Source organism: Gracilinanus agilis, chromosome 4, assembly GCF_016433145.1.
Source record: "Gracilinanus agilis isolate LMUSP501 chromosome 4, AgileGrace, whole genome shotgun sequence".
Lineage (NCBI taxonomy): Eukaryota > Metazoa > Chordata > Mammalia > Didelphimorphia > Didelphidae > Gracilinanus > Gracilinanus agilis.
This window is the reverse complement of record NC_058133.1, coordinates 343824042-343841113: the sequence shown is the minus strand read 5'-3', so window position 1 is coordinate 343841113 and position 17072 is coordinate 343824042. Positions and strand designations below refer to the sequence as shown.

The 17072-nt window shown below is 36.2% G+C and overlaps 1 protein-coding gene across 1 annotated transcript in view; it reads left to right on the top strand.

Moving 5' to 3' along the window:
• The window catches only part of MMS22L (MMS22 like, DNA repair protein), a 155232-nt gene extending 140339 nt beyond the window's left edge, over nucleotides 1-14893 (top strand). Inside the window, exons 22-24 of the mRNA XM_044674364.1 lie at nucleotides 10699-10795; nucleotides 12605-12772; nucleotides 14812-14893. Coding sequence (XP_044530299.1) covers nucleotides 10699-10795; nucleotides 12605-12772; nucleotides 14812-14893 — 347 coding nt within the window. The remainder of the gene's footprint in view (nucleotides 1-10698; nucleotides 10796-12604; nucleotides 12773-14811) is intronic.
• Nucleotides 14894-17072: the final 2179 nt, after the last annotated feature.

Genomic DNA, 17072 nt, shown 5'->3' with positions numbered 1-17072 from the left:
GAGGGTTAAAGAATTCCTGAGCTCAATCAATTTACCTGCCTTGGTCCCCACAGTAGCAAGCATTGTAAACATGAGCCACTGCATGAAACTGGCCTAGAGAGGGGGTAACCTCTCTGGTTACACAAATGGAAAATAATGGTATTGGTTTACCATGTTCAAGAGTACCCCTAGCTATTTTTCCCAGCTGTACAAATGATGGTAATGATGAGGAATGGCTGATATTTACATGGTGCTGTAAGGTTTGCAAATCGCTATATATACATTATGTCATATGACCAAATAGCTTAAATGTTATTTAGTTTGACCATTTACAACTATTAGTATAAGTCTTATCTGAAGACTGGATTTCTTTAATATCAGAAACCAAGCAAAAACAAATAATATTTATATTCTTTATGATAGAGTCTTTTCGGAAACTTCATAAATCTCTTTTATTGTATCTTTTGTTCTCCATGTCATAACCAGCTTTTTAGTGTTCTTTTTAAAAAGTCACTTAGTTGGCATTTAGAATATGTAAAGCAATATAACAAACTTGGTAGGGAGAACCCAGTAGGGACAATAATGGAATGTAGCATCCAAAGACTTTTTATGACTTGGCTGCTTGTTGACTAGACCATTACAAAAGCCTGTTAATAAACTGGCCTGCCTTAAGTCTCTTCCCACTCCAATGGCTCCTCCATTCGCCCACCATCCAGAATCCCATTTGGTCTCCATGGCTTTCATAACTGAGTTTCCACCTACCCTTTTAGTCTTCTTATAGTTCCTCCCTGCCATGTATTCTTCAACCCAGTGATGCTGGCCTCCTTGCTTTTCCTTGAACAATTCACTCCACGTCTTGTCTCTGGTCCCTCATGCCTGGGATGCTGTCCCTTCTCATCTCTACTTACTGACTTCCCTAGCTTCCATTAGACTCAACTAAAATTTCATCTTCTATATTTGTTTAATATATATAATATATGCATAATATATATTTATTTTATATATTTCCCAAACCTTTTCATTTTAGTACTTCTCCTATTTTAATTATTTCCTGTTTATCCTACACAAAGCTTATTTGTGCATCTCTGCCTGCCTCAGTTTCCTCAACTGAATAATGGGGAGTATAATAATCTCCACTTCATAGGATTGTTGTGACAACCAAAGAGAGAATATTTGTAAAGGGCTTAACTCAGTGACTAGCGCAGAGTAGATGTTTAAGGGACTTAATACAGGGCATTGACAAAAGTAGGTGCTTAAAAAGCATTTCCTTCCTCCTTTATTAACAACAATTTAGTAATGAATGAATAAAATGAGTAAAATAGAAACCTGTAAAATAGTTTCTTCTCCCAGAACCTTTGCCCTTTATAGAGAGCCCACTTAATCCTTGAATTTCAGGAAAAGTAGTTTCTTGTATATATTCCTAGACTTTAAGACAGTGAAGCCATTTAAAAGTACAAGATCATGATCAGCATATTGTTTCAAAGACTGTAAAGTGCTCCATCATGAATGGGATCAAGGTTCAGGAATTGAATTTTGCTGTTCACTTCTTGTGAGTAAATGGGTCATGTCATCAATGTTGGTGGCGTATAGGATTCTCCAGGGATCCCTGCATTGATTTCTTTTGCCAGCTGAAGGAGCAGCATTAAGCAGTGACTTGTGTCCTTGGCTAGAGAGAAAATTGTTGCTCCTTGAGGCCTTAATGTGAAATGGGCCATTTGGAAGATCATAGAAAATGCTTGATTTCTCCCCAAGGATATATAGGGAGAAGAAGAGTGATTTCATATTAATTAAATCAAAATTTCAATACACGACATGTGGATTTTTAGAAGACTTGTTAAAGATAATTATTTTTTCCCTAAGCATAAATACTATGTGTCTGGATTGTGCTTTGGCAGCTTTGTACTGTGATGTTAGTAAACCATGGTTTTGTAGATGGCAATCTAATATGCTCTTTTCCTTATGCTTTTCTTGCCTCATAAATCTTTATATGCCCTTTAAGAAACTAGACTTTTTTTTTTCCATAACACATCCCATTTTAGATATCACAGAAGCATCTCTAGGTTGTGCTGATGAAATAGATCCATGTATGATTCAGGCTTCTTCATCATATCCCACATGTTTACAAAATAAAATATAACAACATAACTTCTGAATGAGCTTTGGATATTTTAAAATTCATTTACAGAAGGCAAATCAGTAACACTTAGAAATGCAAGGCCATTGTTTTAGATATTACTTAGTAAATAGTAGTTTTCAATATGCCTGTCTGTATCTAGGATCAAAGTAGGAATAGGAGTAGGAGTTTGTGTTTTTCCTTTTAATAAAATAGAAAGATTACTACATAAATATATACATTTATATAGCTCTTTGAGATTTGCAAAGCATTTCATGTACTTTATCTTATTCTCACAACAACCCTGTGAAGTAGATGCTGTAATTATCCCAGTTTTATAGATAAGGAAACTGAGGCTCAGAATTTAAGATACTTACTCAGGGTCACAAGCTAGTAAGTGTCTGAGGCAGAAATCAAACCTATGTCTTCCTAACTCTGAGTCCTAGTGCTTTAATCCCTATAATACGCTGTCTTTCATCAGGGTAATGAAGTTTTAGTATATAATTCAAGGATCTGTAATTTGAATATTTCTTTTGCTCATGCATATTATGGCTCCACATGCCTTCAGTGGATCCATGATGTCATCAATGTAGGTAATCCTTCTAGCAGTTCTGATGGCAACTCATCCAAGCCTTCTCAGGCTTTATTCTCCCATAAATTCTCATGGAACATACTAGGGGGCTTTCCCCTATGCCTTTGGACATGTACATATATCAATGTAGCATGTGGGCTCTCCATTGTTTATCTCTTACTCACACTATATGACTGATCCATCTACTTTTTCAATCATATCCCTTTGATAATATTTTTACACTAATCATTTCATTGCCCTTTAAATGATATACAATTTTAATTCCTTGGCGATTGTGGTGTTTTGATGTGCATCCATAGGACATCACCAGAAATTTATTTACTGAGTTTTGTTTTATTTTTAAGAAGAAGCTTTTAGTTGCTGAAGTTATAGTGTAATTTCCCAAATGCTATCAATATTGTCTGTTCTTACTCAATTCCAATCCTAGCTCATTGTACATGTATATAGTTCCTTTCTAAGATAGAGATACCTAAAAATCAATTTTATAGGCTATTCATTCAACTGTATAGCCTTGTTGAAACAATAGGCACACTTAAATTTTTTTCATTTTAAATGATTTTGACCCACATTTGTAGGGCTCTGCAAGTTTTAGCATTTAAAGCAATCAGCACAGTATCATGTTACCAGGGGTACATAGAGGACCTCATTATAGGGAATCTCCAACTTGGACCATATAGTTTTTGAAAAAATTTTGTTACAAATTAATAGCCATCAACAAATGAAAATATTTCACTATATACAGAACAAGAAAAGATTATATAAAAAACTTAAATTATGAAATTTTAGAAGTGTATGTATAGATTTGTATAAATGTGTTTGTGTGTAGATATAACAAGTGTATGTATATATGTATGTGTGTGTGTGTGAATTGTAATATAGAGTTTAGTAAAACTAATGAAATTTCCCTAAGTTGGGTCCTTTCCTATACTTTTTTCCTTTGCATTTAAAAAATATTTTATTGATCTACTTTTTAAATCTTTATATCACTATGTACCCACTTATCCACCCACCTATCAACCTCTGAAAACATTCTTTACCCTTAGAAAATATACATGCAGTTTACATATATATGTATAGTCTAGCAAGACATAAAAGTTAAAATGGACAGTTTTGACTAAATTACTTCTAAGATCCTTTCCAGCTGTAGATTAGTGAAGATAATGATGAAGAATCCACATGAAACATCCTTTATGAAAATGGCAAACACTTTTGGTGTTTCCTTTTCTTATGTCTCAATTGATTTTAACTATCAGAGGATCATCCATAAGTCAAGTATTTCTCACACAACAGTATTTTGTTGACCAAGAAATCTTGTATCATCTTCACGCATATGGGTGCCATCTTGTTATAGTCATTGTAAGGACAGAATTGCAAGAATGAAGCCTTTAGGAATATTTAGGAACAGAGATGAGTGACAGAGAACGGCTGAGCCTGGGAGACCTTGCGATCCAAAGAAGGCCTAAAAGGGATTTTTCTGGAGATAGTAGGACACCCTGAAACCTGCGTTGTTCCTGATTTAACCTGAGACCATCAAGGAAGAGTTCCAGGACACATTAGGACCTCGAAGGGTCAACACCATCCCCCACACCCCCAGGCCTTAGGCTAACCAAGGAGACACAGGCTGGCTGCCTTACAAACAAAGACCCCTTGATTTCAGTACCTATGTGTTTTAGCTTAGGGATAAGATATAGGGAAGGAAAGGTGAATTCTCGGTCTCACTATTTGGTGTGATCACTGGAAGAAGGACCTTAATTGGAATTAGTTTCAGGGATCCCCCTAATATCACTGCCCTTCCGCCATCCTACAATATTGATACCAACAATAATAAACTTTGAAAAGCAGTCAGATAAAGACCTTGAAAAAGGGATACAGAGGGAACATAAGAGTGGGAAGAGGCAGCAGCTTGAGGCTTGGCTCCATCAGTCAATCCCCACTGCTGTGCTGCCTTGACCAGGCAAGGTGGTCTGATTAAAAGGGGGTTCTTTAGGCTGCTAAGCCTGGAACCCAACATCTTTATCCCCAAGAAGAAACCCTTATCAGGCTATTGTCACTTGCTCAATCTCTGTAGACATACCCTTCCACAGAGATACCTCATGCCCTCTCAGTAAGGGGGATAGAAGAGTAGCCCAGACAGACTCCATCTTTAGAGAATGTCATCCAACGAATATCCTTGGGCAGCTCCCCAAAATACATTTTTACAGTTTGGCGAGCCAGGTAAGAGACGAACCTACAATATTCTGTTCTGCAGTCAGGCAACAAGGAAAGAGAAAAGAAAAGGGAAGTAAGTGAGTTTTGAGCTAAGACTTAAAGGAAGCCAGAGGATAGAGGGAGAGGACTCCAGGCAGGGAAGACATCCTGTGAAAAGTCTCCTGTGTGAGGGAGTAGCAAGAAGCACTATGTTGGATTATAGAAGACAAGGCAATAGGCGAAGTACAATAAGACTAAAAGGAGAAAGGGGCTAATTGGTGAAAGGCCTTAAAAGCCAAATGGAGGATTTTAGCATTGATCCTGGAGATGATAGGGAGACAATAGAGTTTATTAAAGGGAGCCCTTAGAGTAGAGATTGTTTAAAGTGTCCTACCATATTAAAATCTCCCCAAACAACTGCTTTATAATCCCCAAACAATAAGCACAAGCTGTGGGCTGCTGTAAGTTGTTGCTACCTTTTCTAAATGCCCTTTTCTCAATAGAGATAATGTCTATAATTTTCAAATATAGAATCATAGGTTTAGAACTGGAAAGGACCTGAAAAGCCATCAAATCCAACCCTTTCATTTTACCGATGAGGAAATTTATGCCCTGCTTGGTTGAGTGACATGCTTAGAGTCACCTAGTAAGTATTGGAGGTAGGATTTGAAACCATATTTTCCTGACTCCTCAGTCTAGTTTCACTATATTAGTATCTCAAGTGAAATTCTCTTTAGCATAGACCACTTTTCTCTTGGCCTGGCCTATTTGAACTGTGCTTCCTGTTTTTGATGTCTTTATTGCTATTTTAGATTTCTCATGCACTGCACAAGGCATCATGATATGAGAATCCAAATGTGGTAGCTCCAATGTTACTGAAGGACATCAAGGACAATGATTTTGGTAATAATGCTATAGCTAATACTCATGTAGTACTTTAAGGTTTGCAGAGTGCTATAAGTAAGGTATCTTATTTGCTCCTCACAATAGCCCTGAGTGCTAGTATCATTTCCATTTTACTGGTGAGGAAACTGAGGCTGAGAGAGGTTAAGTGGGTTTCTCAGGGTCATGGGATTTGAACTCAAATCTTCATGGTTCCAAGGCCACTGCACTTTCCCACTCTATACCACCTATTTGCCGTTTTTAAAATTTCATTTCCATTTTTCCTTTTTTTTCCCCTACAAGTTTAAACCTTAAACTTTAAATGCTCTTGGATATGATCTAGTTTATTTATGTCTCCTGTCAAGCTTTATATAAACTCATTTTTCTCTCTACTTCTTTTCACTGGCTCAGCATTGTTCACTGTTCCCCACCCATCTCCTCCATAAAGATTTTACAGATGAGTTTATATTCTAAGCTGGTGTTGTCTTTAACTTTCATATCTCTGCTAAGCAAAACAGATCCAGTACTTCCTACCTGAAAGGATTTCTAGACAATTACTTTATATCAATTAAACCTTCAAAAGAAATGGCTATGGTCTCTATTGACACCTACTCCAATTTATTAGTGTCAGTAACTATTTGAATCGGTCAGCTTGAAGCTGCTTTTATTATATGTCAATTCTGATATTCACTTTAACCTGATCATTTATTTATTTGTTTATTTGGGGCAGTACATTCATTCATTAAATAACTTCTCACTGGTATTCAGTTGTGTCTTACTTATTAATATAAATAGGCAGTTCCATTTTTTGTGATATTCACTGTTTACCTTGTGAACACCTCCCAAGCCTCTTCTTAAAGGAAGCATAGGTAAGAGGCTTCCGCCTAGTTCATAAGTTTTAGACCTAGCCTCTTTTATTTCTTAATCCTAAGCTATATTTTCTAGTACCTTCCCTTGTTTTCCATTATGCCTACTTATCTCTGTAAGTCATTAAGTGTTAAAACATATGTTGATTTAACTAGTTGGGGCTTATTGAATTCTTCCAAAATTTCTCTCCCACAAGTTACAATTTGTGTGTGTGTGTGTGTGTGTGTGTGTGTGTGTGTGTGTGTGTGTGTGTGTGTGTGTGTGTGTAAACTTTATGGTTCTCATAAAATAAAATTTATTTTTGTTTTTGGACACACATTAAAATTAATACTGTCTACTCTTTTATTTACCTCTCTAACAACCATCTTTTAGTCATTCTTTCCTATATCCTTGGGAATTCCTTCTTCTGGTCCAGTTGAGAATAAGAATATCAGTGAAGATATGATTTAATTCCTCAACTATGTAGACTGTGTAATTGAGCAATGGTCTTACATTTAGAGTACCAACCATACTTCTACCATCTTTTCAGCCTCTGTGTCACCATCATTAGACAAACAAAGGCATTTGAAATGGAACTTTTTCTTTGTTCTATGACCTCCTTTGGAAGAAAAATTCATAGTGACCAACCTTATCGTGGTACCTCATTGTCTCAGTAGTAAATTATTTTCATAAATTGCACTATTATAAACAGTTCATTTATTGGCCAAATCTTTAGTGTTGAGTTTCTTTCATTGCTCCTAATGGATAGCATTCCGTCCCTCTTTTCCATGCCTTGGCAGAGATGGTACCCTTGACTCTAAACTGCAAACCTCCTTCATCCTTCTCTAACAGGGTCGCATCCTTCACGTATCACCTCCTACACCAAGGTTTTCCTGATTTCCCTAATTGTTAGTGTTTTTTTCCTCTTGAAAGTACTTATCTCTCTATTGCTCGTAATGGAGTTTTTCTTGGACTGACTACACTCACTGTTGGTCATTCATAAGCTTTCTACTTGACACATGGCCATATTCATTCTAATCCTCAGTTCAAGGGTAACTCTTCCCCTAAGGATTTTGTATCAGTTTGTATATTTTTTATTTAATAAAATTGGAATAGCTTCCTCATTAATCAATTAGCTCAGACTTCCCATCTCAATTTTTTAACACTTTACCTCATAAGCAATTGCTAATATGTATCAAAACCTCTAATATCCTAGGAATAAATCAATATTGAGGTTACTTACTATTTATTAATAATGTAATCAATAATAACTAAAAAACATAAACATTTACAATATTTTAGCTATAAGAAAGGCCACAGAGTTACTTCTAGCCATTATCACAATGGCAGATTACTTCTCCTTACTTCTGGAAACATAGTTCCATCATTCAGTCCATTTGGAAAACAAAGCAGTCTCTTATCACAAATTTTCTTCATCATCTTTACAAGCTAAAGGTTAAAACATCTCCACCAGGAAAGAAAAATCCTTTCATCTTTTCTTTCTTTCTTCTCTAGATCTTTTACCACCATGACAAGAAAAGATTCTTCAATTTCCCCTCACTTGTTACTCAGTCTCTTTCCCAGACTATTTATAAAATTCTATATAAAATAACAGTTGAAACCATTATCCCATGAAAGAAATTTTCCTTACCATCTTTCTCTTTATCTCTCCTCCACAATTTCTTTCACACTATTTCAAACTGACTATTCAATTTCTTTAAAACTGCTGTGAATAAACTTCCATAGAAGTAAAACCTTTACTCTCAAGAAATCTAAATTCTCAGTAGTTATATGGAAAAATGCTCAAATTCACTAATAATGAAAGAAATGCAAATTAGACAACTTTGAGGTACCTCCTCACACCTATCAGTTGGTGGAGCTGTAAATCATTCTGAAAATCAATTTAGAACTATGCCTAAAGGACTCTGATCCAACAGTACTGCTGCTATGTCTGACCTCAAGATTATCAAAGAAAAAGGAAAAGGACCCTCACATGTTGAAAAATATTTATAGCAGCTTTTTGTTGTAGCAAAAAAAATTGGGTATTGAGGGGATGCCCATCATTTGGGAAATTACTGAACAAGTTATATGAATGTGATGGAATACTATTGTGTTATAAGAAATAAGGAAAGGCAGATTTCAGAAAAACCTGAAAAGACTTATATGAATTGATTCAGAGTGAAGTGAGCAGAACCAAGAAAACATTTCATGCAATAACAGCTCTATTATAAAGGTAATCACCTTTGAAAGATGTGGTAATTGATCAATATAGTGATCCACCAAAATTCCAGAGGACTCATGATGAAACATACTGTCCACCTCTTAACAGAGGGCCACTGGACTTAGGGTACAAATTAAGCATGTTTTCTTTCCTTTTTTTTTTGAGGGAGGAGGTTAATGAATAATAATGGAAATATATTTTGCATGGCTATACATATTTGTAGTTTGGGGGTTTTTTCCCTTGCCTTCTCAAGAGGCAGGGGAAAAGGTGAGAGAGAATTCAAAACTGAAAATTTTAAGAAAAGAAACTGGAGAAAAGAAAACAAAAACCTATTAATTTATAAGTTTCCCTAGTCAGTAGGAAAGGCTTTTAAAATTAATTCTGTCCCTTCTGAAGCTACTTTGTATTCACTCAATTTATACACTCAAATGGATCTGTAATCTCATTGATTGGATACTTTCCTCTAGTGATTCAGATCACAAATCCATCAATCCCTGCCCATTCTGTGCTATTCAGATTCATGTCCTCTGATATGTTTATCACATAGTCCACCCACAGAGCTTCTTCTGACATCATAAAGGTACCAATAGAGCAACTTTGCATATCCATTTGTCTTCCCTTTTTCTCACCACATAACTCATAGTTTCTTTCTCTAATATAATTCTTTGATAACATCCTTTATTTCTATTCTGTTAGGGAGTTCCTCATTGGTTATATATTGCAGCCAGCTCAAACCCATGCTATGCTTTTCCACTGCCCTCTGTGTGATATTCATCATTAATATTTTTAAAATTACATCTTTTGTTTTCTTCATAGAATAAATTCTTAGGGATAAAGACTGTTTTTGTGGTTTCTGACTCCTACTCCAGTGTCTTGCTCATAAAAGCTTAAGAAATGGTTATTGAATTAAACCCTTTGGAATTTCATCCTAATGTTTTATATTAGTTTGAATTACTGAGAAAAGAGTACAACATTCCTCAGTTGCCACTGCCCTCTCCCTTCCCTCCACCCTCAAGTTATCTGGCTAAAGAAGTAATTTATTCTCTTCTTTAATTAAAATATCCCTTTTGATGCCCCTGGCTTTTTCCATTATCTGTCCTAAAAATATCAGTGAACTAACACCCCCAAAAGTGTGCTCATTATCTCACTAGTTGGGTTTTAAAGTTTACATTTCAGATATAAAATAGCCTTTTCATGTTGTCACTAGAAGTTGTGTGTTATATAGTTGTTTTTTTTTCCAATAGAACATCTTCATTATAGTTATAATTATATTTTATAGATTATTAGCTTTTATTTAGTTTTTTAGAAGTTAAGATTTTGAACCTGAAATCTTGGGGCTGGCACTTTTAAGAGAATAAACTGCAGAACACACTATTAGATTCACAGGCTGTTCCAAAGCAACCTATTTTCAGTCAATCTTTAGTATATTTGAATACAAATGTTGCTTTATGATTTCACTGCCATATGTTCTGAGGGAAGATGGGTTGAGGAGAGAGCAGTTCCATAAATGAGTCCTTGTGGGGGAAGAGAAGCAGAGCCACCTTGCAAATAGCTTTTTGCCCACATGCCTGAGGCCATTGACAATTTGGGGTGGACTAGTAGCAAAGAATGTTCCTTTTATGTCATTTATTACCTGCATGTTAGGCTAGGCAGCAAGGGGGCAGGGCACAAGTTGGATTATGCAAGTCGATATAAAAAAAAATAAAACTATGAGCTTTTGCTTACTTGATCCTCAGCTCAAGAAAACCAAAAGAAGGAGGTATATACTTTAAGAAAGCAGCCTATTTTTCTAAATCAAGAGAATAAAGTCTTCATAAAAAATGGTATCCAGATGGTCAATTCAGACAAACTGTGTAATGCTATAATTTTTCCTCCTAGTTAAAAGGCTAGCCACTGAGAACCTGGACCACATTGTAAAAGCCTGCCAAGCAGGGTCAGGAGGAGAGCCTGCCACCCAGCTGACTTCTGTGTTTAGGTAACTGGAAAATATGCCAACTGGCAAGGAAACTATTGCAAGCCATTTGACAGCCAACATGTTTTTTAAATAACTAATTATCCCAAACATAATGTGTTACTATTTGTTTATAGTATTTCAATTGTTGTCTTCTCGGCAGCTTTATTACCCTGTATTTTTGTTTTAAAGGCAGGGAAAAGGTACCTGAACTGACTTTAGATTACCTGTGGATTTTGTAGAGAAGAGATGCTGACATGGGTTAGGCGGGAGCAGGGTGGGGAGCTGCAGTCATGATGACAGGTGCACAGACTTTAGAGCTGGGTAAATAGGACCCTCAGGATCAAAAATAGAAGTCTCTAGAACCTTTTACTATACATCCTTTAGTGGGAGCACATAGAAAACTCCCATTTCTCTTTCCTGCACAATCTGTTGAACGCAGATTAAGATAATTCATGTTTTTTTAAAAGTTTGATGCTTTTGGTTTTGCATTGCTATCATTTCCAAATATATACCTCTTCCCCTCCTTCTCTACCCACTGAGCTTTCTCTTGAGAATAGTGAAGAAAAACAGGCAACCTGATCACCTCAGTCTGACAGCATAATGCAGCATTGCACATCCATGGCCTCCCACCTCTCCTTCTGAAGGAGACAGGTGCATTTCCACATCTAGTTTCCAGGTGATTATAATTATCTGGAGTTCAGTTTTACCTGTACCCTTCGTGTATATGGGACTTTTTCAGTTTACAAAGTGTTCTCCTCCCAGTAATCCTGCAAACTAGGCAGTGCTGATATTATTATCTCCCTTTTTACAGAGGATGAAAACTAAGGGAAAGGCAAGTTATCATTTGTCCACTATTCCGTAGCTATTAAATGCCATTGGTACTAAGACACTGATTTCTTTTCCTCTTTTTTTGGAAACCTTTACCTTCTATCTTAGAATTGCTCCTAAGTATGAGTTCCAAGTGCTTTCAAGGTCACACAGCTAGGAAGTATCTGAGGCCAGATTTGAAACTATCTCTCATCTCCAAGCCTGACTCTCTATCCACTAAGCTACCTAGCTTCCCCCAGACACTCAGACACTGGTTTCTTGATCTCAAAGCCAGTCCTTTTTTTAACCCCTCTCCCTTTGAGCATATGCCTATTCCATGAATTAAAATGAATTCAGTATTGCTTTAGCTCTTTCTCATCATATAGCCTTCAGTTTCTCATTTCTCTTGACCAGTGGTTTGCTCTGGATTTAATATAATTAGTAATCTTGTAATTTATCAAACTAAAAATGTAGAATTTCTGGAAAATATAAATGAGGGGAAAGGAGAGTTTCTGTTTTAATCATGTGTGTATTGTTTTTGAACAATGTACCATGTTGGATGGTTTTGTTTTAAAAGGAGAATGAAAATTTGTGGAAGATAGAATTATATGTTATTAATTTTTGACAGGGTCTTCAAACATAAACATAAAGACACAGGAAAAAAATTTCAATGCAGATTTTTTTGACTTCTTTCATTTGAGAGCGGAAGATTGGGAACAATAGAAAACTTTAGGAGTAAATGGAAAAATTTCCTAAAATATCCTTTATGCTTTTTCCTCTTTAATCCTCACCTACACCAGAAGGCATGTTTTTTTTTTTTTAATTGTTCCTGTATCTACAATTGCCCTTTCATTAGGAGAAAAATAATCTGTCCTCTTAAGTATATTTCTAGTAAAATTCCTAGAATACCCATCTAGGAGTGATTTTCTAAAAGTGTTCAAGTTACAATGCACTGGTAAGCATAATCTGGCCTGAACAATAGCACTGTAGAGATAATCCTAAATATTCCTGTTTTCTTTTCAGGCAGTTTGTCCAAGACTACAGTATGATATATGAGCAACAAGTTTATAACATCTTAGAAAAAGTGGCAGAATTAGACCAGCAGATTGTTACCAGTTTGATTTCCACACTCACTCAGTGCCTGAAGGATTCTGAACTTAAACAAGGCCTTGGCAGAAATATTGCACAAAGGTATGTTTTATAATTTTATTTTGGTCTTTTGGACAATGACAGTAAAACCCACATTTATTATAAGTTTCTATAGTATAAATTTGAACAGTTGTGCTTATGAATTGTTATGTGTTAAGCAGAATCTTTTAAATTATAAAAGTTTTCTCAATTTGAGCATGCATAAAGTGGTGAGATTTATTTTTTTAACATAATCACCAAAAATTACACTTCCAAATGAGTGTCATCTGTTTCATACTGGATACATTTGGAAGCTACACACTCATTAAATGATTACTTAGAACATTTTTGCAAGTTCTTTTTTGGAATCACCTTTAGAACCTGTAGTGTTACATTCCATGTCAATGGAAAACCAGTGACCTTTGAGGGTAGGATTGAGTTTTATAAATGACCAAGTCATTTGACACAAAGTCTAGAGAATATTGAGGTCAGTGCCCAAGTTATCTCATGGAAAGCTAAGAAGAGGGGGCAGCGTCATGTGATTATAAAGCAATGAGATTAGCTTTTTCACATACTTTCTCAGCTGACTGAAGGCAGACTACCTGTTTTGAGAATATCAAAAGCTAACATCGATTCCAAAGGCTCCATCTGAACACACAATTTTATATATGAGGAAACTGTGGCCCAGGGAGGTTAGGTGACACAGGTGGTAGCAAGTTAAAGAACCCAAATTAGAACCGAGGTCTCTGATTCCAAACCTGGTATTCATCTGTATCCATCTAAATGTTTGAAAAAAAAAGTCACCTTTACAGCCATGGCAACTGTGTGTTCCTACATATAAGCATGTATGTAACAATTTTCCAATTAAATAACATTGGCCTATTGAATATGACCATTAAATTGGTTTTTAACAATGTTAAATAATATTATTTCACTGATCCATGTTGTCATAGAAAAGGTGCCACGTTGAGAGTCCAGTGAGTTGGTTTCAGAGCTTTGGCCCTAGTTGCTGCCTGCCTTCGAGTCTCGGCTCCCAGCAGCCTGCGCTCTGCGAATAGTGCTTCCCTCTGAGGTTCCCTTCCACTTGCGCTGTGTGCGGCGTGTGTGTGCAGAGCTCTCTGCATGGCCGCCTTCTGCCTTAGGATGTGAGCTCCTTGAGGTCAGGGACTTTGTTTGACCTTCCTTTGGTCCCCAGGGCTGAGGGCGACGTCTGGCCTTCTGCCATCGGACTTTCTGCGTACCTTTTGGACAAATCATTTCACTGGAGTCGTTAGCCCCAATTTCCTCCTCTGTTAAATCTGTTAAGTTAGAAGGTTAGATTGGGTGACTTCTAAGTCCCCTTCCAACCCGAAACATGACATTCCATGATACTTCTTTTTGCATATTAATTTGTAGCTCAAACCTGATGTAGGAATTTTATAAGCCAAATGAAAAAGCTCTAAGTAATTATTCTGTCTTTAATTATTTAATTTCTTTGAAGTAAAGAAAAGTTAGAGGTAAAAGAAAACATTACTTATTAAAAAGCTTCTTTCAGAAGGAATTGCCTATGATATGACAGCAATAGCTATTTATTTGATGTATTTGAAATAAATCATATTCCTAGAATGATCCTTTAAAAATATTTTATAAACTAATGAAGTTTTCTTATCTAAGATGTTAGAGAAGAGCATGGAGTAAGTAGAAAGATCATAATGAAATCCTCCAATTTATCTTCCCTTTACCATTTGTGCTTGTTATACCAAAAAATCACCATTTGATTTTCATACCTTTATTATCCACTTAATAAGAATTAAATGATGAATGTCATTACCTATTTAAATCCCCTGACTCTTCAACACCATATTATTTAAGTAGATTAATGAAATTTTACAGGCCACTTTGTAACTCTGATTTCATTAAGGGCTGCTCAAAGCCAAACCAATAAGTCTCCAGTAGTTCTATCGGCCTTAATTATAACAAAACAGTAAATATGGATTCCAAAGGAATTGTTCCTTTTCCTGCATCTTGTTGCATCTCATTTTTCAAAGGTCTCCATTTAGAGGTATTCTTAAATGGAATAGAAGGCACATAATTTATTTTTCTACATTTTTTGTTTTTAACAGGGAAGCCTATGGTCGACTTTTATCCCTCCTAGGACAACCAGGTCAAGAGGAGAGACTGAAACTGGAAAATGAGAACACTTAGTGTGCTTTATGTGACTGGCACTTTGCTTTGAGTACTTCAGAATATTGTTGCTGCTTAAAGCCACAATTTACTATTTGCACTTATCAAAATCCTATTTTTCTGAGCTGGATAATCTTCTAATGAAGTGTTAAAAATAAAAATCTATTTCTAGAATTTTCTTCATATAACTCTACATTTCCATAAAGTACATCACTGAGGAAGTAGAAATTGGTTCACTGCGCAAAGCTTTGCCGTAAGTGCTTTAAAGAATTAGGTAAGGGGAATGAAAAAGAGCCATTTTCTAACAGATTATTTTGCACTTCTACTGAAATAATAAGCAAGTTGCAAATGGGAGCTAAATTCTTGCTGTATGGCAGACACTGGGACTGATGATCATCGTTGGTTCTCTGTAGGCTATTTCCCATAGAAATAATTCAAAGTCTGAGGCTAATATTTCCTGGACATCTTTTGTAACTTGTATTTAAATATGCTAGGTATTGAGAAATTCCAGGCTACCCCTTATTCTGCCTTTTAGGTCCAACAGTGGAGGTCTATTTTTCTTCAGTCAAGGTTGTCAAACACAATTCATTTTCAGCCAGAGAAAGAACATAGGTGATTATAATTTAAATAAATAGATAATCCTTATTTGTTGAGATAAAATATTTTTTGCCTTCCATTTCAACTACCTATCTCTCTGAGTTCCATAGCCAGTCCTTTTTTATTGGGCACAATCAACACACATTGATTAAGTGCTCAATGTGACCCGAATCTAGGCAACAGCTAGAGGAGGAAGGGGGAGAAACTAGGAGAAAGGCTAATCCACAATCTGGATACTCAGACCTGAGCAAAAACAATAGCATCTTTGAGAAGTAGATATTATAAGATCAGCACACTGCAAAGGATATGAGAAAATTGTCTTGGGGGTCTTTATTCAGGTTCACACTGAAAGACTCTTCTAAGACTTCAGGTAGTGTACTTGTGCCCTTACCAACCAGTGTCGTCGTATTCCAACATTATTATCTGAAACTCTCCTATCATCATTTGTCCTTTTATTTATGTAACTCCAACTTATGTAGCCACCCCACGGCACATGGAGGATTTGGTGATTATTACATAATCTTTAAGAAATGGAACAGAATCTTGATGGGGGTAGTGTGAGGCAATGAGACAGTTAACTTTCATGACTTAAGAAATCAGAATTAATAGGATTAAAAAAAAAACATTTTTTTTTTTATTCCTGAAGAGACTTACAATGATTCTTGTCTTGCAAGAAGTGCACCTGAGTGAATTAGCTCACCATCTTGGAAGAGTCCATGAGAGAGATTTTGAGAGAATTGAGTTTAAATCTTTATTTCACAGTGGAGATACTGGGAAAAGAATTCCTGGCAGGTTTAAACTGCCATCTTGAGAAAACTGAATCACTGGACCAAGGAGTCAGCAGTTGCAGCAATAGGTGTTGCTGGTTTTGACCTTTCTCACATCCATGCTGAAAATAGTCATTTCTGTCTTTTCATTATGGATTACTGTTAATAAATTATGTAGCCAGTAACGGATGTTTCTCTAAGTCTGTGAGGCCAGTTTGAGGCAGGAGAGAGTGTTAATGGAGAAACAGGTTTTCCAGTTTTTATATACCATGGTGGGGGCTTGGCTAGTTAATGAAATACTTTCTCTATTCTTGGGGATTCATGAGGCAGTATCAGAATGTAACTTGTTTGCCTTTGAATTGGACCTACGAGATTTTGTAAGGGCGCAAATAAAGCACTAGGCTGAGAGGGAGGGATGTGCTCGAGAGATATTGAGGGGCGTTCTCGTTCTCACAGCATAAACCCTTATTCATAGTGAAATCCCTACACGTTGCTTTAGCAAAACTTAGACACGTGAGTGCTCTTATTCCTCCTATATCCAGCTTATAGCATGAAGCCTCCTCTAACTACCTGGTTCTTATTATAGGCAGAGTAACATACTCTACTAATGTATAGTTAGAATTATCTTGAATCCCTAAAACTACATTACCCAAACTTCCTTTCTGCATTACCCACAGTTCCTTTTGCCTTTCCTTCACCTGCCTTTTTATGCGGTCTGTATATAGTTTGGGTTCTCTCTTCCACGTGAAGTGAGTGGGGAACATTCTCTGTGTTCTCTAGCTCTCTAGTTAAATATTAATAAATCTCTATAAATATTACACTTTTGGAGATATTGA